This window comes from Apteryx rowi, unplaced genomic scaffold, assembly GCF_003343035.1.
Source record: "Apteryx rowi isolate R43461 unplaced genomic scaffold, aptRow1 scaffold_3, whole genome shotgun sequence".
Lineage (NCBI taxonomy): Eukaryota > Metazoa > Chordata > Aves > Apterygiformes > Apterygidae > Apteryx > Apteryx rowi.
In genome coordinates this window covers 3644535-3662438 of record NW_020449418.1, presented here as the reverse complement: position 1 = coordinate 3662438, position 17904 = coordinate 3644535, and the positions used below count along the sequence as shown (strand labels likewise).

Genomic DNA, 17904 nt, shown 5'->3' with positions numbered 1-17904 from the left:
GAGACCAGCCTGAATGCCCCTATTCTTAGCGTGCTGATGGGGTGGTGAGTTTGTACTGATGCACACTTTCTTCCCCTCGATTTCCAGATTTTCAGGCGTGCAGACCAAGAGCAGCATGGTGCTGCATGACTGAAGTGCCTGCTCACAAGCGATGAATAATAGACAGCCAAAGCTCACAGCCTGAAATCAGCGTTTTGCAAGAACCCCAGCACACGTTCACGCAGCAAGCATCTGCGGGGGTTTAAAAGATGAACACCCCTTGCTGATCTTCAGCCGGAAGTTACCGTCCCCACAGCGGAGCTGGAGGAACAGCGGATGCGATGCACTGCAGCCCTGCCAGCACGCTGTCCCCGGCTCGGCTGGGCTGGCGCGAGGCCAACCTGCCGGCCAGGAGCACCTCCTTGCACCGGCTGCCCTGGGAGCGGGAGCCTCTGGCAAAGCAATGCAGCGCACAGCCAGGCCAGGCTGGAGATCCCTCATGAGCAATCCCTGTCCGAAGGGGCATTTCCCAGACAAAAYTTGGGAAGGGTTAGGAGAAGGGCCTGGCTTCGATTTGTTTTTGGTTTTGTTAAGCAAAAGAGCCGTAATCAATCTCRAAATACCCCTTTCAAACACGACGCACCAGCCTCTTCCAGGCTCCCGAGCGCTCAGGGAGGAAGCCATGGGCAGAGAGGCTGAGCGTGGTGCCCTTGAACCCCAGGACCGGGGAGGCAGGGACCCAAGGCCCGTCTGCATTCGTGTCAGCCAGAGTGTCAACTGGAGTTACTTGAAAGTAAGCGCATATAGGAACAGCCTCTTTCCCATATGAGACCGCCCTTTCCCAGGAGCATAAGCTAAATGAAAGAAGACTTTGTCCATACCTACAAGGGTTTGCTGGTGTTTCAGTTTATTAGACTAGTAGATCTGTGCCAGCAAACCTGGCAGAGAGGCAGTTTCTGATGCAAAAGTTCCTGTGCAACAAACTGTTTGCCATATCTACAGAGGAAATGAATTATGTCACTCAACTGGCTTTTTTCTGCCAGGAGAAAACTGCAGTGGAGACTAATAAGCGGCAGCATTGTATTGGGAAAAGTTTCCAGTACAAATCTGACTTGAGAGAAGCCAAGGAACTGCACTGGCTTAACTGTATTTGTTTAATAATACCAGCATAATTCATCGCTTTCAGGTACCGCTGAGATCTCAGATCATGCCCTTCTGCAGGACAAAGGTGAGCAAACGCATGGCAGGTTACCATTCAAAAAAAATTTTTTTTAACTCTCTCTCGACTATGTTTTTGAATAAGTGTCACTTTTGATATTATTTCAGTTTACTTCAGTTTAAAGCTATTTATGTATTTATAGGGGTAGCATATGTTACTCTCTTACTTTGACTGCAAACTGCAACCACTGCTGGGGCAGAAGGCAGCCGTCCCAGCCCGGAGCAGTTTGGTGCACAAAAGGAAACCTGTAACAAGCTGGAAGTGACGGGGAAGTTTTATTTTATAAAGATGCTCAAGTGGGCTATGCCATCAGAAGGATACAAAGTAGAAGCCACATCCTGCCGACTTGGCTAATCCATAAAAGAGCTTTCAGTGTTTTCCCTTGGAGTAAAAGCTTTAAGTTTTAATAAGCTGTAGTGTACTTTCACCGGATGTCATAAGCTGATACAAAGTTTAAATGGGGTTAAGTAAGTGGGAGCCTAGGAGAAACACACATAAGGAATGTAAATTATTTCTTCTCTTTTACAAGTTTATTTCCCTAGGATTATTTCGGGAAAAAAATAATTTTAATTCAAATGATTTTTTTTCTTCTCTGGATGATTCAGACATCAGTGGAGGGGGACAGCCCTGGAAGTAATCATAGGGCAACTGGAGCAGAAGGGACATGCAGTGAAAGTTGCATATAGAAAATTAATCAGGTCTATTTATTCAGGTTACATTTGCAGTGTAATAAATTTTAGGAAAGTTACCAAGTCGCACGCTTGTGTGCCTGAATGTGATGTGCAGAAGCCTATAAAACAAGGATTTGTAGGAAGCGGCCTTGCGAGGTGACCCCGTCCATCACCTGCCCCGGGGCAGAATCACTTCTGCATAAGTCTTTCCGGCCTGACTTCTGCTCAGCCTATTCCTGGAGCCCTCGGACGGCGGCGAATCAGCGCCCGCCGCGGCGAGCGAGCCCGGCGCCTGCGGTCGGCACCTCCGAGAAACTTCCCGGGTGTCGGCAGCAGATGTGCCTCGCTTCAGTTTGAACCTGTTGCTTCTTGGGTTACGGCTGGCGAAAGAGAAGGACTGTTTCACCCCCTTCCTCTTTGCCGCTCGTTGGCATGCTTGCAGGCTGATGTCGCTTCAGTCTTCTCTAGACAGCCAGCCCCAGCTGTTTCCTCTTTCCCCGCAGGCCAGTCCTGCTGCTAGATACACTGCAATGGACCCAAATATTGTGCAGAAAAACAGTATGCGGTGGTATGCAGAGGACAGACCAAGGCCTAGGTCTACTTTTTGTTTGTTTTCTCTTTACAAAGGTTGGCTAAAGAGTTCTTCAGGCATGGAGTGATGCCGTGCTCGTAATGGGGTAAGAGGGGGAGCTGCTAGTCTGCGTCGGGACCCACTCGCAGCCCTGGCTGTGCTGTGCCTGGGGACCCCAAGAGCACACAGGGACCGTGCTTTGCTTTCCTCTGCTTCTGGCTGTGCTAAGGAAAACAGAGGTGCAACACTTTTTACTGAATGTGATGATTTTTTTTGCTTGTGTCTATGTGGCCCACCAAAATGACTCAAAAATATACCAAGCTAAAAGCATGAATCGCTCCATTTAGAGCTTGAGAAGTCAATTCTGTACCCAGGAGCTGTACTTGCTCTCGGTGGAGCGGGCACGGTAACATGCGCTGTGCAGTGGATTATATTTATGTGATTATACCCTCTAGGCAACAGCCTGGTGCTCAAGAAATGAGTCAGTCAGCAAGACCAAGGCAGAGAGAATCAGATTTAGTGATGATAAGATTAGCTTCCAAAAGATCTGCACCAAAGTAACCAGGATTTCTCCAAGATATGCTTGTCCTAACAGTCAATTAAACTGCAGAATAAAGAATATCTTCTGTCATTCGACGGCTCCCTGTAGTCTAAAGAAGCAGCAGCCACACAGAACGGGTAGAGATGGGCAGGAATAGCAGGGAGGTGCGAGTAAAAACCCAGCCGGGCTGATGATGACTGTGCTTGTCGGGGAGGATCTGCCTGTGTGGAAGAGGAGCAGGTTCCTGGGAAATACATCTGGGGAAAAGGAAGAGCGGGGACACGAGAAATGCGTGCGGGGGAACAGAAGCAGGAAGAGGAAAGAACAAATGAGAACTGGCGAGTTGATAAAAGAACAAAAGGGCTTTGTCTCACATTAAAGGCAGCTAACTATACAAATAATTTTCCCATGTAAGCAATCGCTGTGGCTACCCCAGGGGTATTATGTGGTTGCAAATAGGAAGACAAGTTCTTTACATTCATGACTGCTTCTCGCAAGGACTCCGTCGGTGTGCCTTGTGGTGCTCTGGGCCGTGTAAGGCAAGCGGAGAAATTCAGAGCTGATTGTGCAGATAGCTGGAATCCCTGTTTTAGAAATTGTCTGCCCATCTGTAAACGAAAGTAATCAGCTTGTGGAAGGGAAAGAGCAGCTTCTAAAGGGAGGCAGGAGGCTTGATTTATTCCTCTTTCTCTGCTGTCAGTGGCCATTGACAGCGGTCTGTGGCAATCGGTGGAGTCACGTAGGCATGGGTCAGGTGAAAAGCAGACATAGGTCTTATATTCACTTTCGGCCTGAGTTTCGCAAGTGCTGAGTGCAGAAAACTCCCATTCAAGCCATTGCACTGTTTAACTCGATTCTGCCTGTAAGTCAGAAATGCATTTCAGCCCTTACATCTTGGAGTGCTTAACCAGCACAGGACAGCATCGTCGTGTCTGCTTTCCAGAGAGGGAAACCGAGGCACAAAGCGTCTGAGACTTGCTCCAGGATTTGCGGAAGCAGAGCTGGGAATATAAACTAAGTCGGAGAGATGCCCAGGCCACCAGGAACCTAAATTCAGTTGGTTCTTCCTAACTGTATAGTTTGTGGCATGCAGTTTTGTCTAATTCTTTGGGAAAAGTCACTTATGATTATGGATTTGTTGCAGACTCCAGATTTTAAAGTTAAAAAATGTATGAACTTTTTATTGAAAATGCTTGAGCAGCTACTAATCTTTTTTTTTTTTAGTGACAGTTTTCTGGGGAAAAGGTTCGAGTTCAGCAGCAAGTCCCACCTCTGGCGCCGACCAGCAAGGGGGAAGATCGTCATGCTGTGGAGTCCGTTTCGGATGCTGCATTTCACCCTCTAGAATCAGATTCTGACAGTGGGTTACTCTGTTGAGACTGAGGCAAACTCATAACATGCAGTGTGTTAGTTCATGAGCCGATCTCTTTTGCTGGACTTTGTCAGCGAGATCAAGTCATGACATTGATGGGATCTCAGCTTTACAATCTCATATTGGCATTGCTCGGCTGTCCTGAGCCCTGGATATAAATTTATCTTTCTTCCAGCTCACCATTTACCAGCACAAACTTATCTCGCTGCTTGTGCTACAAGTGTTTTGACATCAACCGCTCCAAAATTAGAAACTGAGGTTATGGAAAACTTAATAACATTTAAGAAGTGCGAAGCCGTCTTCTCCACTGTCTCGTGCTGCGCGTTGTTCCTCGTCTGAAGAATTCCCTGTGCTTCACAGCCAGCTGGAGGTGCAGGGTCGGGACTGTGCCCGGGAGGGACGTGGTGCAGCTTAGCCCCCAGCTAGCACTCCAGACATTTAGGGTATTCCCTGTGTCCCGCCTCCCTCACAGATCCCACGCGTGACCCTTTCCTGCCATCCCCGCGGTCTCTGTGGCCTTTGCCTCCCCTTTGCACGGCCGAGGTTAAGGCTCAACCCTTTGGGGTGAAGAGCACGCCYGCAGCACCCAGCGCGGGGTCTCAGCTCAGGCAGCCCTAGTCCCAGGCACCTGGCTGATCCTGCTGCTTTTGCCTCCAAAGAACCGGTGTTCATTTATTTGCCTAAGCCCTTTCCAGAAGTCCTTTTTCACTCTTTCCAAAAGGCAGCGTTTTGCTCTTTACTCTCTTACCTACGAGCAGAGGTTCAGCTTTATTCTGCCACTTTTTCCGACAGGAGCTGGGGCCGCCTCTCCTGACCTGCAACGGAAAAGTTTCTCCTTGTGGTACTGCGAACGGGCCGAAACAGGGAGCCTGGGGGAGGCGAAGGAGGAAGAGGGGAGGGGAGAAGGGAAGAGCGGAACAGGTTAAGGGAAACGCAGCCTGAGAGACGAGGCTCGAGAGCAGCCGATGAGAAAGCCCTTGGAAAAAGCCCAAGACGAAGGGGAAGGAGCCAGGGAGATCATCAAGGGGAAGCGGGAGGAGCAGCAGCAGCAGCAAGATGCTGCAGAACCCGGGTGGGAATGATGTGAAGCGGCTGCACGGAGGAGGGGGGTTTCCTACCTAAACCAGGGTGGTTTTCAAGTTGCACAACCGTCCCCGCTTACGAGAATCCAGGCCCTTTCTCCCTTCTTGCCGTGGGCACCTGCCAGATGAAGGAACTGTCTCAGGGCCTCCCACCGAGCGGGGGAAACCGCATGTTTCAGCGCCGCAGCCTGGACCCGCTCCCACCCTGGCTGCTCATCTGCTTCCAAGCGCGGCCACGTGTAAGGAAGCATTAATACTGCTGTTATTAGCATCGTCGTTTTCTTCTAATAAGAAGGTGGTCGTGAGTCACTCCATTAAGGAACAAACGCCAAGCTGTAATCTACTGACAGGCAGTTGTTTGGATATTCGGCACTAGATGTGTAAAGGGAGGAAGGTCAGCTGCAGGTCGGGGCAAACAGGGCAAACATCAGGTCTATCCCAGACAGTTTATTTTCTGGGCTGGTAAAATTCGCTCCCCTCCTTCAAACTTTTCAGCCAGGGGGAGCGTGGGGAAAAGCTCTCTTTCCCTTGCCTCCACATTCTGCTTGGGTTTCCCGAGAGGAACCGATGCTCCCGAGTGCCCGGCTGGTCCCCCCTTCCTCCAGGGAGAGGAGCGCGTTAGCATCTGCCCGGCAGCTGCCGCTTCCCACCCGCAGGGCCGCGAGCAGGGGCCGTGGCCACGGTGAGCATGTGTGTGCTGCATTCCCCACCTTTGAAAAGAAAAAGGGGGGGGGATGGGATGAAAATTGGCCTGCCCATGGGATAACGTGAAGCGAAGGTTTTTGACACCACTGTGGCAACGCTTCTCATGGTGGAGATCTTCTGGTCATGGCAGAGACCGGACCGACGTGTGGGGACCTCCACCGCAGCAACGCGGATCCGGCTGGAGGTGATCGGCAGCTGCCCCCGACGGGTGGGTGCGGAGAAGGGAAAGAGCCGGGCCGCTGCGACGGCGGCAGCCAGGTGAAGGCAGCACCCACACTGAGCCGCCTCCGCGAACATCTGCGCTACCCACAAGCTCTTCTATTTTTGCTCTGTCTCATACCCCGATTGAGTCAGAGGAGGGGGGAGAGGGGTCAGGTTGGAAGGAGCGATCTGAGGGCTGCAGAGGGTTTGAAAGAGGAAGAGGAGGAGGTGCTGTGAAACTAGCTGTAGGCCTCCTTCCTATCGGCTTGCACATTTTCCTTGCACAGGCTCTTTTGCATGTCTCTGTTTCAACTGCCGGCAGGGATGGCACTTCCTGCCTGCTGCTGAGGTGAACATGCTGTCAGGGCACCATCCGAATAAATAACACCCTGCTCTCGGGCAGCTCCGCTGTCATCTTTCCTGGTTGTTGTAGCCTGGGTCGGACCTTGTCCTTTTGCCTGTCTTCTTCCAGGATTTCCCGTTCTCTTTTTGGTCGTCTCTCAACTTACGTGCAAGGAAAGGACGAGTGCCAAATCTCCTAATATCTGTTTGCTGGGGTAGCGATTCTGGCCCGTGGTGCACAGCGAGCCTGTGGTGCCAGGCTCTTCGCAGGCCCCTCAGCTCGCAGTCTCACAGCAGGCAAGTGCGCTGCAGCGGAAGGGATGCAAGACCCCCAGCCAGCCGTGCCAGAGGCCGTTCTGGCGCAGGCGCCCCCCCCATCCCTGCCCCCTCCCGCGCAACGCTGACTAACGCCGCTGGGTCCCGCAGTGTCACCGGGGCCCCCCCTCGCCGTGCAGCGTGGCAAGGCCGCGGCAGCCCAAACGCGGCAGCGGGGGCGGGCAGGGCGGCCCGGGGGGGGGACGGGGACGGGGACGGGACCTGCCCAGCACTGCCTTCCTCCCCCGCGCCTCCTCCTCCTCCTCCTCCTCCGCCGGCGCACGCCGCGGGGGGAAGAAACTCTCCCTCCGCTGCCCGCGTCTCTCCGCGCTCCTCCGGCTGGGCTGGGGGGGTGGGGGGAGAAACTCGGGGGACGGGGACGGGGACGGGACCTGCCCAGCACTGCCTTCCTCCCCCGCGCCTCCTCCTCCTCCTCCTCCTCCGCCGGCGCACGTCCCGGCTCCGGCGCTAGCTGCGCGGGGCAGCGGTGATGACGGGGTGAGTCTCGGGCCGATGACTGGAGAATTTTTGCGGCGTTTTTCAGCTTCCTCTGCCTCCGAGCCTGACTAACGCAGCCTGCGCGGCGCCCCGGCCCCGGCCCCGGCCGCGGCCCCCACCGTCGCGTCGCGCCGCGCCAGGGAGGGAGGGAGGGGAGGGAGGGGAGGGGGGGGATCCCCCGGGGGGCGGGGCGCCCGGCGGCGCGGGGCGGGGGGTGCCCATGTTTGGAGCGCGGGCGCGTCACTCGCCTTATTTGGGCAGTGTCGTCATCGCCCGGCCTCCCATTCACATAAATGCCCCGCGGCGGCGGCGGCGGCCGGGATTCCCTGGCTCGGCGAGCGCGGCGCGTCCCCGCGCAGGCTCGGCCGTCCCGCACCGCGCTCCCCGGCCCCGGGACCGCTGCGCCGCCGGGCGCCGACCTGCCCTCGCCCCTGCCCCGGCTCCTGCCCCTCTCCTGCCCCGGCGCCGGCCGGGGAGCCCCGCGGCCAGCATGAAAGTCACGTCCCTCGACTGCCGCCAGCTGCGGAAGCTGCTGCGGAAGGAGCCCTCCCGCTGCCTGGTGCTGGACTGCCGGCCCTACCTGTCCTACTCGGCCTCCTGCCTGCGCGGCTCCCTCAACGTCAACCTCAACTCGGTGGTGATGCGGCGCGCCCGCGGCGGGGCCGTGCCGCTCCACTTCGTGGTGCCCGACGCGGCGGCCCGCGCGCGGCTGCTGCCGGGCGGCGAGGCGGCGGCGGCGGCGGGGACGGCGGCGGCGGGGGCAGCGGCGGCGGGGGCGGCCCGCCTGGCGGCCGTCGTGGTGCTGGACCAGGGCACGGGGCACTGGCAGAAGCTGCGCAAGGACAGCACGGCGCAGATCGTCCTCAACGCGCTGCTGTCCAGCCTGCCCGAGGCCGGCGCCCGGGTCTGCTTCCTGAAAGGTGCGAGGCGAAGCGGGGAGCGGGGAGCGGGGCCGGGGGGGGAGGTGGAGGGCAGGGAGGTAGCGCCGCGGTTTCATTTCTCTTCCACCCGCTGGAAATAAATCCCGGATAGACTCCGCGGGCTGAGCCGAAAAGCCTTTCCGCTCGCCCCCGCCGCGCGGTTTAGAGGCTGATGCGAAGCAAAGAACACGAGGGCAGAAGGACAGAAGTGGCGGGTTATCAGGACGAGAGGGGGGGCGGGAGGCGTCGGGGCTGCGCGGGCACAGCCGGCCGCCGCGGTCGGCTAAGCCGCCCCGCTCCCAGAGCAGCGCCGGGGCCGCCCGCTCTCGGCCGCTCCGTCGGGGCGGCCCGCGTGGGGCGCCCGAAACCGGGGGSAGCGGGGGCAGCGGGGCCGGTGCCTCCGCCGAGCATGGAGGTTTGTCTCCATCCGAGACTGGCAGGGGGAAAAAAAGCCTTAGCCGCTACTGCGGGGCTTGCTGGGGGCATAAATCCCCCCCCCCCCGAAACGTGTATCTAGAGCCCCTTGACTGCGGGGTTTTGTTTTCCTTCCGCGTTTCGCGGGGCAAATAAATCCCTAAAGAGGAGCAGCCCGCCCTTTCTGCCGCCCTCCCTGCGTCTCGCCTGGCAGCTCCTTTGTCCCTTCGCCCTCTCCGGTTTCCAAGCGCTCGCCCCCCCTCGGCCCCCCCCTCGGCCCCGGGGTGCCTGCGGGGGAGAGACCGGATCCCCGGGTCGAAACGCGCCGGGCCCGGGGCTCCCGGCCGCAAAGCCGGAGCTGGCAAAAACAAGCCCCTTCCCCAGATCTGCGGGGCCCGGGGGGGGGGGGGTCCACAAACGGAGGAGAGAACCAGGCCGTGTTTCCTGAATAAACTCTGTGGGTTTTCTCACGGGCCGGATTAAATCTCTTTTTACTAAGATTATGCCAGGCTTTTTTCTGATCTGCCGAGCCTGTGCCCTGTCCCCGGGAGGCAGCGCCAGGGTGCCGCAGCCACCCCCCAGGCACCATTTCCGCCGCCCCAGGGCAGGGATAGCTGCAGTGTGCTGGGCCAGGCGAATCCTTAAGGACCCCATTAAACCAGGGCTGCAGCAGCATCTCTAAGGTCGCCCCGGGAAGTGTGCGGCAAACCAGAGACCGAATTAAGCTCTGCTGACTCTCAGCCTGCTCGTTTAGCCACAAGATCTTCCTCCTCCTAATGCCCTGGCCCCGCTCTTTGAAGTGGTGACTGTGGCTGTGGGCAGTTTGTCTGGGGTGGAGTTTTAATGTAGGCTCTGCTTTTTAGCTTTTTGTTTATTGCTAAGCGTCTTACTTGAAAGCCTGTCGATTTGAGGGCCCAAAAAAAAAAGAAAGAAAAGAAGACTTCCCCTTGTCAGCGGCTGGGGAGGTTCCTCCTCTTCCTCGCTCGGCGGGAGGCGCCGGGCGCCGCRGGATGAGGCCGCCGCGGCTCGGGGCGCAGCCGGGCAGGAGCCGCAGCGGAGCCCGAGGCGCTGCGGGCAAAGCGGCCCCGCAGCAAAGCCAGGCTGAGCGGGGAGGGGGAGAGGAGCCGGCTGGAGGCCGCGATGAGAAGGCGACTCACCGCGAGGGTGGCCTGCGAAAATCCTGACCCCCAAGGCCCGGGATTAACCGCTCGCCGGCTGCTGCAGGAGCTGCCCCGGGGACGCGAGGCGTCCGTGCCTGTTCGGACGCMGGCGCTGCTTCGGCTCGGGCAGGTTTCTGCGCTCGTTCAAGAGGGAAAACAACAGCACGGGGCATGGATGGAGATAATGGCTATTTATATAAACTGTACATAYCTTTCCCGGGCGGTGGTGGAGGTTGCAGGCAGGGGGGAGATAAGGTCGCCCATTCAAAAGAAAGCGACTTAGGAACCCGGCCCAGGAAAGGCAGTTTGAGAGCAGGGCAGCAGAGGACTCTGGAGAGCTTGTTGTGTTTGTTGGCTCTTTACGCCACATCGGCTTATTACCCCCCTGAAGTGTCCTTTCCCATCCGTCGCGTTGCCGCTTGACCCACCGGCTGGTGTGGGGCCCGGCGCGGGGAAGGGAGCTGCTGTCGCGCGCTGGGTGCTGGCAAAGGCACCTCCCAGCCTCTGTCACGGAAAAAACCTCCCATTACGTGCAGCGGGCTTTGGATCGGGCGCGCGGCCGCGACGCGGGGACCCCGCGGTCAGGCTCCAAGTGGGCGACGACAGCACGTCATGCACCTCAGCAGGCRTCTGCTCAAACATTGCAACCCGACGCGCCAGCCGCGTTACGGAGCCAAAATGTCAGAGGCGGCCGTATCTGGGCAGCCCGGGGAGGCCGACGGTTCCTGCGGTGCCGCTCGAGTCTCCTGCGCTTCCTCTCTTTCGAAACCCTCCCTTGCAACGGGGCACCTGCGCCGCCATTGCTTAGCAGCGCGAAGCGGTTGCAGATTAATGAATCACGGCGAAGCGTTTGCTTTCGGGGCCTTGCTTGCTCGAGGGCCGCACTCCAGGGGATTAGCGAACATAGTTATTTTGGAGCTTTTGCCGTTTGCTTTTGTTGTGAAAAAGCACAGGTGGCAGACGCAGCCCGCAAAGGACTTTTCCAGGCTGTTGGGGCTACCTGGCTTATCCACATTCATTCTGCAGATCCGTGTGGCATATTCCTAGTCGGGAAATAGGGGACAATTTAGCTGAGACAAACTTTGAGTAACGATGTAATAACAGGATTAATTCCTTTTCATTAGCTGTGCGCCGAATGTAACGAACGCCGTACTTAGCCACGCAGAAGAGCTCATGCGGGGCTATTCAGTTGTCAAAYGCTGTCACAGGATTTCATTAAGCTTTATAGCTGTTATTTAATAGATTGGTTTTGGTGGGACTGACTTCATTAACTTGCTGTTTCATGCATCGTGATGATCAGTGACACCTTCGCGAGCATCCCCCTCTTGTGCTTATGTCCATTCAGAAATGCAAATAAACATTTTTTTTACGTTGTCACAACATATATGGTAATAACAGATTTAAAGAGGATGAAGACTGTACACAAAAATCTCTGTCTCAAATGCTAGAGCTAACGTTCATATATAAAGCATGAAGGAGGGACGTTGGTCCCCACTGTACTGGAGTTAATGTTTGCTAGACTCAACAAATTTACGTTCGCTAACAGTTTTAATTAGTATCCATCGGCTTTTAGCAAGTTAATAATTGTCAGCTGTATCAGAGGTTTTCTTTGGGCGCCCGAAGCCTTTTAAGCAACGCGCTTCCCGAAGGGCCCGTTATTCTTCCTTGGCCCCTGGGGGGCTGATCGCGATGAGCCGCTATCCTGCCTCATTACAGGCGCCGAAGCTTCGTTTCTCCTCCGCTTTAATGAAGCCGGTTTTCGGAAATGCAAACGTCTGTATGTCGTTTTCTCTTCTTCCCTAGGGGGGTATGAAACCTTCAATTCGCAATATCCTGAGTGCTGCGTGGACGGAAAACTCATTTCCCCGGAGAGGAGCGAGACGGAGAGGAGCGCCGCCAGCCCCGGCGAGCAGCCGGGCGCCAACCCCAAGCCGGCGTACGACCAGGTGCGTGCCAGGGGGCCGTGTCCCCCCCGCTCRGCCCCGTCGCCCCCGGACCCCCGCCCCTCCGCGAGGACACGTGTGCAATAGCTTTTGCGGGATCAGGAACCCTTCTCCGTGTTTCCCCGTACCGAGACGCGGCCACGTTCTGGCGGGGCGAGCGGTTGCAGAGGCCGAGCCCGGTGGCAGCGCGGGGTTTCCGCGGGGAAGTCCCCGCGCCGGCTGCCACCCGGGACCGTCACCCCGCGCCGGAGGCGCCGGCTGCCGGGGCGGTGGTGTTTCCGGCGCCGGGGAGCCCCCGGGCCGCCCCGGCTCCCCGCAGCGGTGGGGGCCGCGCGAGCCGGGGAGCCGCGGCGGCGCCGGGCGCATCATGGAAAGTTACCTGCCGGCTCCGAGACGCCGATGCCAGGCGGCGCCGCCTTCTCTTCTCTTTCCTCTCCTTTCTTTGCGGTCTCCTCATCTAGCCCTTTCTTGCGTTGCGAAAGGAGGAACTGAGGTCACGTCTGCGYGGGGTGGGTGGCCCCGCGGCCACGTCACTCCCGCTGCCGCTGCCGGTGCCGGGGGGGCTCGGCGGCCGAGGGCAGGTGCCCCCAGCCCGGCGGCAGCGCCCGGCGTGCGAAGCTTTTCCCAGCAGCACCGGGAGCTACCCGTGTCCCCCGGGAGCGGGCTCCTCCGCGTTCCCCTGCCCCATCCCAGCACCCGGCGGCAGCACCGCTCTGCAAGAGAACAAGGTGTCCGAGCTGCACGTTCCCTCTCCTTCTCTTCCAGGGCGGCCCGGTGGAAATCCTGCCTTTCCTCTACCTCGGCAGTGCCTACCACGCTTCCAAGTGCGAGTTCCTCGCCAACCTGCACATCACGGCCCTGCTCAACGTCTCCCGGAAAAGMTCGGAGCCCTTTAAAGACCAGTATTGCTACAAGTGGATCCCGGTGGAGGACAGCCACACGGCGGACATCAGCTCGCACTTCCAGGAGGCCATCGATTTCATCGGTAGGTGCGCTAAATCCCCCGGCAGACCTGCAGACTCGCCGAGGGCTTCCCGAAGGTCGCGCTGGGCTTCGGCGGTACCTTCCAGCCGGCACCCCAGAGCGGTGCGCGACCGGGGAGCCTTTGCGGTAGATGCCAGAAGAAGACAAGCTCGGGGATGATCCCTGTGTAGGGGCAAACGGGCTTAAGTAACCTTGCTCCAGGTGTGCGTGGTGCRGTGCGGTTCAGAGCAATAAAACCCAGCGATAGCTGGTGGCTTTCTCCGGTCTGACTCCTTCAGACAGGGCCACCAGAAATAGTGCCGGGGTAACCGAGTGTCCTGTCTTRTGTCGCCGCATTTAAAATCCTAAAATTCAAACAAGCAAGATGCAAACCAAGGGCCCTCGTGGAAGGGAAAGCAGTTTTCACGGCGTCCGTGCTGGCAGAGGGCTCGCAGCAGTGGAGGCAGGCGAGGGGCCCTTAGCGCGAGGCCGCTCTTCCCTCGGCCCCTCCAGGCCGGGAGGCAGAGGAAGGAAAATCCCTCCCTCCTCCCGGCGGCCGTGGGGCGGACGAGGCAAGGCAGCGAGTCAGCTTTATTTTCTTTTCAAAGCAAACGTAAGGGTAACTTCAACACAACGGGGGACAAAGAGATATGGGTGAAAAACACCAAAGTCTATTGATTTTAAATGAAAAAAAACACGTCCTGGCTCCTTGGACTTGTATTTCAGGCCCTGTAGAAGGCACGTGAACGCGGCTCGTTGCCTTGCTGTGCTGGGGCGTCCTGGAGCCAGGGGCGTCCTGGAGCCAGGCGCACGCAAATCCAGCGTCCCCCCTTATCGCAGACCTGCTTACGTTTCTCCTTTCGATCATGCCAGCAACTCCCCCTTCGATTAAACACCCCGCTGCAAACCCGGGAGAAAACCCCGGGCCCCGCTTCCCCTCTCCGCCGCGCGGGCTCGCACCCCGGCACCGGCCGGGTTGGCCGCTCGCCCGCCGCGGGGCACCGCCGCCGCCACCGGCACGGGCCGATCCAGCGCCGTGGAGCGGCCCGGGTGGAGGCAGCGTCCGTCCAGCACGCACACCCGGCCGCCGCCTCTCCGGAGCCGTCCCGCAGCTGCGTTTGAGTCCGTCGGCGCTGCAGGCGAAATGGCAAAACGCCTGTTGCCCCAAGGGCGGTCTCGTCGCCCTTTCTCTTCCTGGTGAAGGACTTTCTTCAGTTTTTCGGGGAAATGCTAATTCACGGGAGTTTTCTGCCCTGTCCCCATCCCCTTCTGATAGTCGTTGAGTCACTTGGAAATCTCCCCAAAATTTTGAGGATGGTTTTAGTTTTCACTTTTTCTTTTGACGCTGGCTGTGTGGCGCGGCTGCTGGGGATGACTCAAATCCATGTCTTCCCTGTTTTGAACGGCAGTTAAATATAACCGGCCGTGGTCGCGCCGGCCCCCCGGCACACAGTCAAAGACGGGCAAATGATAACTTGCTGAGCTCCGTGTCATCTCAGCGCTGTGCGGCGAGCACCGCGCTCAGCCCCTTGCTCCATAAATTGGAGCCTGAGCGTGTTGCTCGAGGCAAGAGACCAGAGGACGTCTATTTTTGCACTATATTTTTGTGTGGAAAGGGTTTATTTTAAGCACGTTCTCTTTAATCTAATAACAATCATTGTGCTGTGTGAGTAACCGCAGTGGCTCCTGTTGTGTAAAGTGGGCGCTTTGCATAAGCCTTTTATATCCTGACTTAAGTCGGACCAGGCTTTGCCCAGGCTGTAATTAGCAGCTGCCTCCCGGTCCTTGCGCGCTTTGCGGCGAGCGCCGGGGAGCGAGCCCAGCGTCCCCCCCGCCCGGGGCGCAGCCCCCGGCACCGCCGCGCGCGGCTAAGCCGCCAAGCAGCCAGCTAGGTTCGCGCTTTACAGAAAAATGTTTTTTTTTTGAGCAAAGCTGATGAGGGGAAGGCAGTCCTGCGGCTCTCGCCTTTGCGAGGTTCCCCACCRCGGGAGGGTTGGCCGGGCTCGGGGCTGCCCTTCGAGCCCCGGGCGCAGCGAGCAGGGCATTGCCCAGGCGCCTGGCGCTCGTCTCGCAACGCTCTGGAAAGGGAATCGCTCGAAAGGAGAAATAGGCAGGTCGGAGGGAGACGGGGAAGGACTTTCCTAAAAGCGGAGATGGGACCAAATCGGGATCCGCAGATCCTGAAACAAAGTGTCGCCTGCGACTTGGGTCCACCTCGGGTTTGGGTTTGTCCCCTTTCTCTTTTCATCTCCATGTTATCTTTGGTACCGAACGGAAGGGCGATGGACTTGGCTGCATGCTGTATTGCACCGCCAGCGTTGGGTGTGCGTTCATTGGGGATGGAAAGGACACCGCAAAACTGACATCTGCAATGCGTATCTTTTTCCTAGATTATGTCAGGCGAGCAGGGGGCAAGATCCTGGTACACTGTGAAGCTGGGATTTCGCGCTCGCCCACCATCTGCATGGCGTATCTCATGAAGACGAAGAAGCTCCGCCTGGAGGAGGCCTTCGATTACATCAAGCAACGTCGCAGTCTGATCTCGCCAAACTTTGGTTTCATGGGCCAGTTACTACAATATGAGTCGGAGATCTTGTCTTCCACTCCCAGCCCCCCTGTTGCCTCGTGCAAAAGAGAAGCTGTGTCCTTCTTTGCAGAAGAACTGACGTTAGGCAAAAATTTTGAAGGCTCGTGTTTCGCCTTTCCTACCTCAGTCTTGAGTTCTGTGCCCATCCACTCTCCTGTCCATCAGCTGAAACTTAGCCCGATGACCGCATCTTCGTCCTGCTGAACCCACCGGGAACTGGAGCTGATGCAGTCCTCTGATCCTAACTGTGACTCCAATACGAACATTTCATGAACGTGCAATAGAGAAACCTCATGGACTTCGTCTGAGACAGAGCAGTCATCGTGGGTGATACTTGCCGAAAGCGTATGCTGACTGTAAGATCCAAGTGCTGTACACGCAGCAGGCTTTCTGAACTTTTAATGTCCTTTTTTAAAATGACAAAGAAGTGCTTTTCTAGGTTTTTATCCACAGARTGTGCACCCACTACTGTATTTCCAGATTCGTCTGGAGCAATGAGATATCCATTCAGTGTGTTTTCAGTCCCCATCTCCTTCCCTTTTTAGCTCTTAAAAGAACCTTATTTAAAGTTTCAAGCAATAAATGGCAACAGCAGGAAAGAAAGCAAAACGAAAAGCACAACCCTTGAAACTTCAGAGGGGGTGGGAGTCGATATCCGTTTTGCTTTTTCTCCGGCTTTCCTCCCCGCCTTGGTGTTTCATGTTGCAGGGAGCAACCGGCCGGGGTGGGAGGGAGCCCCCCTTTCCCAGGACGCTGCYGCACAGCCGGGTGAAAATCCCCCTGCCCTGCTCCGTCCTCCGAAGCGTCAGGTATTGCCCACAAGGAAGCTGGATACCAGCTCGGATGGACCCGGGGCCTGTTCAGGTGCGGCGTTCCCTGCGCTTCTGCGTCTGCCTTTGCGCTGGACGTGCTTTCAACGAAAGCAGGGGGGCTGGAAGGAGGCGAGGCGCGCGGGCTACCCCGCTGAGCTGCCGCGCTCCCGTCTGCTACTTAAGGACAGCCCCAGGATACTTGAACGTCCCCGCGAGCCTCGTCCAAGCTGCTTCCCACCGGACGACACCGTAACGGCTGGATTTCACACCAAAAAGCCAAACCTGACGAGCRCGGCCCCGAGCCGCCTCCGCTCCCTGCCTCCTCCCGAGCGTTTCGGACGCGTGTGTGACGTGCGTGGCAAAGTGGTCTCGTTCGTGTTTCGTGGCTTGCTCAGTGCGTGCGGTCGCCCCCCGCCAGCCGCCCYGCGCGAGAGCCGGTTTCGCGCTCTCGCGCTGCATTTCTGCGTCTCTGCGGGGAGCTCGGGACGTGCCGCTCTCTTCGTCTCTTGACCTTTCTATTTTTTTTTTTATATGTAATACGTGTGGGAAAYGGCAATAATTTCCAGAAGATCTCGCGAATGTGAAAGAAAACCCGCGGCGGTTTTTATGGAGTGTAAAAATAATAAAAGAGGGGGGGGGGGGAAAAAAAAGCCGGGAAAAGAAAGCTACGTGTCGTCCTTGGAGCGCGCCGGGGCTGCGCGGGYGCTTTGCTTGCGCTCGGCGGCGGGAGAGGGCGGCGGAGCGAGACGCCGCGGAGGGCGAGCRCCGGGGCCGCCAAGGTGCGCGTCCGCGGGGCAGAAGGCGAGGGGGAGGATTTTTCTCTTTCTTTTTAACCAGAATGACATGAGTCACGGCGGCGTCACTTCCCGGCGGCCGGGCAGCCGCTTCTGTTTTGAATCATGCGTGTTTTATATAAGATTTACCATCCTGCCGGAGATGCAAATCCGAAGCAGGCTCAGCCCCCGCTTCCTCCCCTGCGCGCGCGCGGCGGGAGGCTGCAGCCCGAGCCGGGCGCGCAGGGCGGCCGCAGGCGCCGGTGCGGCTCCCGCGAGGGGGCCGGGACCCGCAGAGCGGCCCGCGGCGCGCTCCCCGCCCGGACGCCTTCCTCCCTCGGCGCGGAAATCCGCGCGAAGCGCCGGCGCCCTGATCCGCTCTCCAAGCTCTCGGGCTCTGGGAGCGAGCGGCAGCCCCCAGCCGGCCGCCGGGAAAGGCCTCCCGGCCCCTCTTGGCGCCGAGCAGCAGCRCTGCCGGGCTCCTGCCGGGGAGAGGGGCCGCGCAGAGCCGCGGCCTCGGCAAGCAGCGACCAGCCGCTCTCCCTCYGGCAGCAAAAGCGCCTCCGCGGTGGCGGGTCGGGCAGCGCCCCGGCTTGGCGGCTAGGGGATGAGGCGCCGACCCCCCGGAGAGCCCGTGCGGGTTCATAACGGCGCACAGCGGTGCTCCGGGCAGGGGGCTGGAGGGGTTAGCGGGGGGACTGCCGCCCCGGCCAGGTTCGGCCGTGGAGGTGGGTAGAGACCACGGGGAGGACCAAAGCCAGGCGGAGCAGCCGGGTGTTTAGCGGGGAAGGGAGGCAGCTGCTCTGCTTTGGGGGGGGGGGGCTCTGATCCCTGTC

At 58.2% G+C, this 17904-nt stretch overlaps 1 protein-coding gene and 1 long non-coding RNA gene across 25 annotated transcripts in view; both read left to right on the top strand.

The window, feature by feature from the left end:
• Positions 1 to 6743, top strand: part of LOC112967900 — a 122880-nt gene extending 116137 nt beyond the window's left edge. For 21 of the 24 annotated variants that reach the window (XR_003254169.1, XR_003254164.1, XR_003254162.1 and 18 more), the window contains one exon: positions 88 to 6743. This is a non-coding gene — a long non-coding RNA (uncharacterized LOC112967900). The remainder of the gene's footprint in view (positions 1 to 87) is intronic. The other 3 variants (XR_003254145.1, XR_003254154.1, XR_003254151.1) reach the window with 3 other exon arrangements.
• Positions 6744 to 7974: 1231 nt separating this feature from the next.
• On the top strand, positions 7975 to 16881 carry DUSP5 (dual specificity phosphatase 5). Its single transcript, XM_026069557.1, has 4 exons — positions 7975 to 8416; positions 11794 to 11936; positions 12699 to 12918; positions 15287 to 16881. The coding sequence occupies exons 1-4, from the start codon at positions 7987 to 7989 to the stop codon at positions 15685 to 15687; spliced, it is 1194 nt and encodes a 397-aa protein (XP_025925342.1). The 5' UTR covers positions 7975 to 7986; the 3' UTR covers positions 15688 to 16881.
• The last annotated feature ends 1023 nt before the right edge of the window (positions 16882 to 17904 follow it).